The sequence below is a fragment of the Montipora foliosa genome, chromosome 2 (genome assembly GCF_036669935.1).
Source record: "Montipora foliosa isolate CH-2021 chromosome 2, ASM3666993v2, whole genome shotgun sequence".
In the NCBI taxonomy this organism is placed as follows: domain Eukaryota; kingdom Metazoa; phylum Cnidaria; class Anthozoa; order Scleractinia; family Acroporidae; genus Montipora; species Montipora foliosa.
The window spans coordinates 51,914,522-51,920,609 of NC_090870.1; the positions used below are offsets into that span (position 1 = coordinate 51,914,522).

Below are 6,088 nucleotides of genomic sequence, written 5' to 3' on the forward strand. Positions count from 1 at the left end.
CGTCCACAAATTGACTAGCCCGCAGATTAATTCGCCGCGGCTACTCACTCTTATGGCAAAGGCTGTTGACTTTACCAATTTACGCGGGAAGAAAGAGCTTTCGATTGTTCAAGGACATTTCGCTTCAGGGTACTAACTCCAAATCATTCAGAGCCCAGTTTTGCAAACGATGGATAGCGCTATCCGCCGGATAAATCGCTATCCAGTGGAAAAGTCATTGTGAAACCAATTGCGCTATCCGTTGGATAGCGTCATCCGCCTTTTGAACAACTGGGGTCAGATGGTCAAAACTTTATACCTATCATCCTTTTCCTTCGTTTTTATGTTCGTCACATACTCCTCGGTTGATGTGGTCACAACTTCTTTTTTTGCTTCTCGGGGATGTAAAGATTTTCAATTTCAAGCACTATTCTCATTGCCCCAATGCCTCACTGTGTAATAGCTCGTGAACGATTCTTCCTACAGCAATCATATAAATTTTTGAGGAACTTTGTTTCAGCACGAGTCAAAACCATTTGAAGTTATTTGCGCATGCGTGTGTTGCCCAGAAAGCTTGTGAAAACATCGGCCCGATTTTTTCAAAATTCTTTCGAAGAGTTCAAGTAGCTTATTCATCTGCTTGAATAGGGTTCATCTTCAGAAACTTTCATGGCTTCGAAAAACCCAGGCACTTGAAAGCTTCTCTCTCTGCAGCGAGAACGTGGGATCGGCTCGACGGTAATAACAGCTGAAAAGAAAAACATATGTGTGATGAGCTCTATGCAAATTAGTGCCAGCAGGTCTTGCGCACCTGCAGCACCCAGCTGACATATTCCATTTAATTGACTGACATCTAACGAGAGCGAGTTTCAATCGAGTGTCGTAAAACCGAAACCAAATTAGTTACTTTGGCCAATCAAAAAGGACGGAGGAAATCCGGTAAACCAATCAAAGCTCGAAGTTATTACACGTAGCCGACACAAAGCGCGGGAAAATGTGCACGCGAAGAGCCACGATTGGTTTTGGTTTCACTTCTGATTGGTTGCAAAAGTGACGCGAGAACTTTGAACCAATCACTGAGTGAAGTAATCATAAACCAAAGCAACTCGCTAATCACGAAAAACACTCTATCACTACGGTTTTCTCATTTTGTGATTCTAGGCGTATGTTCCCTGTCCCGGAGTTTTGCCTGGCCGGGCTTGAACCAGGACAGTACTATGGTTGTGCAATCGAGGTCATTGCTGTCGATAGCTACAGGTATCGACACAAGTCGTCCCAGGGTTGGGTGTGTTCCGGGAAAGGAATGCCACTGAATCAGACACACAGCAAGTATCTTCATCCCAACTCAGCCAGCCTTGGTCAACACTGGATTCGTGAGGGAGCCATCTTTGACAAGCTGAAGCTGTCCAATCATATCCTTCCAACCGGAGGAAATGTAAGTTACTGGTTGCTGGCAATTGTTAAAATGTCGGACTAAAAAGCCAAGTTACTTACCAAGAACCATATTAGTGCGTTAAAGGAATTTTTTGGCCGTATATAGATTAGTATAGAGCAGATGGAAATGGAGTGAAATTTTAAACATTTGCCTATTTTTTCATGCTTATGACGTCATTTTAATGAAATCGGCAAAAGATTTAGCAAAAGGCAAAGTCACTTGTATTTAACGTCGGTAGCTCCTTCAGTTACGAAACTGGTATCAATGGAAGCTGAAGTTGCGCCCTTTACCCCCCTCCCTTTGCCAGTGCTCCATTTTATGGATATTTAAAGTTACAGCTACGCGGATCAGAGGAAAATCGAAACAGACGTTGAAGTCACCGAGGATCGAAACGTTTACCTCTCGCTCCGAGCGCCACGCACTAGCTAACTGAGCCACGACTACTCCTATACCAGGATAGATCATTCTCTTAAAATTCCTCTGATCACCCTCTCCCTTTTTCTGTCAGAACAGTCATGCATGTGCAAAGTTGTGACTTTGTATATCCCAGACGTAGGTAACCTCAGTGTTCTCGAATTACCGTGAGAGTGTCCCTTAAAGTAGTACTAGATTTGATAGGTTAATAATGTCGATATTTTATCGTGCATAAAGTGATGTCGCACTATCTTTCACGTGATCAATTTTGGCGGGAAACGTGATTTACTATGTATCAACGGTTCATCAAAAAACAAGAAAAAGAAAATCCAAATTCTTCATCTTAGCTTATGTGTGGTCAAGCTCGTACAATCATCAGGTTAAACCTTAAGAATAAAAATAAAACCGCACCAAGGACCTGTTTGTGAGATAAGCGTTTGTAAAGGTCGCAAAAATTAAAATTATCGTTATGTGCGAGGGATGCGTAGAAAAATACATTGAATGTCTTTCAAGTGACTTGGACGCAAACGGCCCTTTGACGAGTGCGCTTTTCCACTTGGCGGCGGACCCGACCTCGCATAACATATGAACATATTTACTTATCCCAGGTCCAAGCTCTGATTTAGAAATTGTGTAGGTTAATGATGTTGATGATTAGTTTTTATGTTGCACCATCAACGAGGAAGGTCTCGTAGTTTTCTTTTTTGACATTTATATCAGAACCCTACATATAAAGGATTTACAATGTGTATGCTAATAGTAGTGTTATGGGAGAGAGAATAGCCCTATTTTCAACTGTATGTTACGCGCAAGTTTCTTGTTTGTGAGACTTGACCTTCTAAGGTCGTTCCTTTTGTGTCATTTTGCAGATTGTCTTGAATTCCATGCAGAAGTACCGACTGCGCCTAATTGTTACCAAACTGGGCATGCGCCACTACGACCGCTGGGTGTTTGACTTTCCCGAGACCCAGTTTATCACGGTCACCAGTTACCAGAATCCACGAATGACACAGCTCAAGATCGACAACAATCCATTCGCCAAGGCGTTTAGAGAAGGAAAAAGGTAGTTTGCTTTAGTAACTGGACCTTAATTAAAGAGTAGACAACTTACTCGAAATAACTGGGAGGTATGTCGGAAGGTTCTTAAAGGCAGAAATTTTGGCCAATCACTGCGAACGAGCCAATAATTATTAAAACAAAGAAAAACAAGCAGCTGATACGACGGGTAGGGAAACTGTTGATTTTATTCTAGCCTGTGTGTAATTGGATGGGGATATTGCGCGAGCTTTTCAAGCCAATCAAATTAAGTAATGCCAAAGCAATATCATAGAAAACTATTCTATACACGGTGACAAGAGGCTCATTTCCTTTTTTTCAATATAGCTGTAAATAGTCCCCAAGGTCATTTTTGGTGTAATATGTCGTTGGTTCCAGTTTTCTTACCGTAAGGACCTGAAGGGAAACTTGGTTTTCGGGTACGAAAAAACTAAACTTATCAGGCCTCGATTGTTCAATCGATTGTTAAAGGTGGATAACGCTATCCACCGGATAAATCACTATCCAGCGGATATACACTAGCAAAACCAAATGACTTATCCAGTGGATAGTGATTTATCCAGTAGATAGCGCTATCCCCCCTTGGAACAACTGTGGCCAGATAATTAGGAATCATTTGTGCCGTGATGCTTGCTTATTGTGGGGGTAGGAAGATTCGCGGATATTTAACCAAGCAGCGAAATAATTTCTCCGTCTCTGGGGTAAAAAATTATGTTATGTACCAGGGCCCGGTTGTTCAAAAGCCGATTAATTAACTCTTATCCGAGCTTAAAAATTGACCAAGGAGTTTACGTACTTCTCTGTTCCCAAATGTTGTTTAACGGTGATATTCTTTGCAATAGAAGAAGTCAATCTTGAAAACCAAAATTAGGCAAAAGAAACTTTCACCAAAAAGTTGAAAACATGAAACGAAACTTTACGCTAATCCTGGATTAACTTAATCGACTTTCGAACAACCGGGCCCAGATCTGTAGGAAGGCAAGCTTGTCGGAGGGGAATTGAACTTGGCTAATAAAGTCAGTGTTAACCAATCAGAAGGCGACTGCAGCTTTGTTCATTTGTTTAGTAAATAGTGACAAAAATATAAATATCAAGGGCTGGCATGCTTACTTCGGAAGAAAATGATGAAGGATTGGGTATGTTCAACCGTTGGGATAAATCCTAGCTTTGATTATGACGGCGTAGTGAATAATTGTTTAAGTGACTCATGTACATGTTTCAGGGCAAGCAGACGCGACAGTGGAGAATCAAAACCCAAGAAAAGACGCACCCGCTTCCCATCTCCACCACCCATCATTCGTTACCAGACACCCTTTATTAGCTTCCTCAGCAATCAGGAACAAAATCCATCCTTACAAGCCCTTCCTCCACTGCCGCCACCGCCACCACTGTCACATGACTGGCCCGATGAACCGCTATTGGCTAGAAACATCCCTGTTTACAATGACTTCCCGTTTTCTTGGGAAAGAGACGACTCACTCACGCCTCAGGGAATTTCAGCCTTAAATTCAAGTTTTAAGGTAGAAGTCAACGGCACGTTCCAATGGCGAGAGAACTTTCCTTTCCTTCCGCCCGAACTTCCTGTTCCAGAGGATTTTCAGGTTCAGCCGCAGTTCCCGACACAGTGCTGTTCAGTGCCGCCACCCACGTCCGCTTTTAGCCTGTACGAGGACGCTCATGTGCAGATGTCGCACTATCTTTCACGTGATCAATTTTGGCGGGAAACGTGATTTACTGTGTATCAACGGTTCATCAAAAAACAAGGAAAAGAAAATCAAAATTCTTCATCTTAGCTTATGTGTGGTCAAGCTTGTACAATCATCAGGTTAAACCTTAAGAATAAATATAAAACCGCACCAGGGATAGCCGAAATTTAGCGATACCTGATAGCCGGTTTGGATAAATGGAACTGAAATCTCTGCTTCCAGTTTTATATTAGTCCATTTTTCAGTTGTCCTGGCTCTCTGCATCTATGAAAACTCGCAATACAGACTTAACTTGAAATGCACTAATACTCTTCAAGACAGGACATTGTTAGGTAAAAATCAAAATTTTGGCTGATTTTGAACCTTCGGATAATCCACCCACCAGGCTATTAGATTTGCACATCTGGGGATTAAATCCTCACATCGGCAACTAATTGGAAAAACGTTTTTGTCGCCACAGTATTGTTTTGAATGGGAGTGACTTTCCCTAAGAATTACTTATGCTACAGTTTTTTATTGCCCGCCTTTTCGCCACTGAATTTAATAACAATATTGTAGAAGTTTCTAGTCGATGCTGGCTGTCACGAAAAGACACCTGATCATGACAGTCATTGAAAACCGCTTTTTTGTAAGAATTTTCTACGGTTGGCCTAGAACTATGTTTCGACCTACCAATACTTTAACAAACCCATGGATATTTTGTAACGACCGCAAAAAGAAAAGCACTAGCTTGTAAGTTGCTTATTAAAACAACTTAGAAGTTAACAGTCCGAATAAAAACTGGAGAAGTATATATTTATCTTGTGGATTACAGAGTGTTTACTATAAAAATTTCACTGAAAGAGATGTTATATGCTAACTTGGTGAATAAAATGAAGATATTTATTTATCTATGGTGACCCGAGGATATTCGGAAACTCGAGAATATGCTCCATTCTGACAATTTAGAGCTCCCCCTGTGACTCAATGGAAGTTCAACGGAAGCTCACCATCGATAAATAAATCTCTCTATTACTTTATAAATGTTCTCTAAGCCGGCGCACATCGATACAGATCGACAACGGATCTAAGAAAGGCCTAGAAAAGGAGTAATTAATTTGCGTGTAATTGACCGGATATCATGTGGTGGTGTCCGTTTGGCCCAGAGCTAAGTCAATCCCAGACACCTTGTCGGTCTTTCCATTTGCCTAATCAATACCTAAAAAGACTAAAAAAAGTCTGGTCTTTTTGGGAGTGATTACTTTTCGACACACAAGCAACATCTCCTAGCTGTCTCTTGGTTCGACGGGAAACTCTCATGGGTAATTTAAGCAGACACATGACCTGGCTGTGAACCTTTTGCGTGAATACCGTTGAATAATGTAATTTAATTTTACTTCAAAAAGAGTGGTTGTTTGACAGAAAAAAAAAAACAATTCTGGTCTGGGGGAATCGTCCTGGGGTGCTTTCCATTTCCGCCATGACTCAGAAGCACTTCCGGTTTGTCTTCGATTTCAAT

General features: G+C 41.4%; 1 protein-coding gene across 1 annotated transcript in view; it reads left to right on the forward strand.

Moving 5' to 3' along the window:
* The window catches only part of LOC137990938 (T-box protein 2-like), an 8,664-nt gene extending 3,285 nt beyond the window's left edge, over window positions 1-5,379 (forward strand). Inside the window, exons 2-4 of the mRNA XM_068836059.1 lie at window positions 1,141-1,414; window positions 2,698-2,891; window positions 4,107-5,379. Of these exons, the coding sequence (XP_068692160.1) occupies window positions 1,141-1,414; window positions 2,698-2,891; window positions 4,107-4,614 (976 nt within the window). The 3' untranslated portion in view covers window positions 4,615-5,379. The remainder of the gene's footprint in view (window positions 1-1,140; window positions 1,415-2,697; window positions 2,892-4,106) is intronic.
* The last annotated feature ends 709 nt before the right edge of the window (window positions 5,380-6,088 follow it).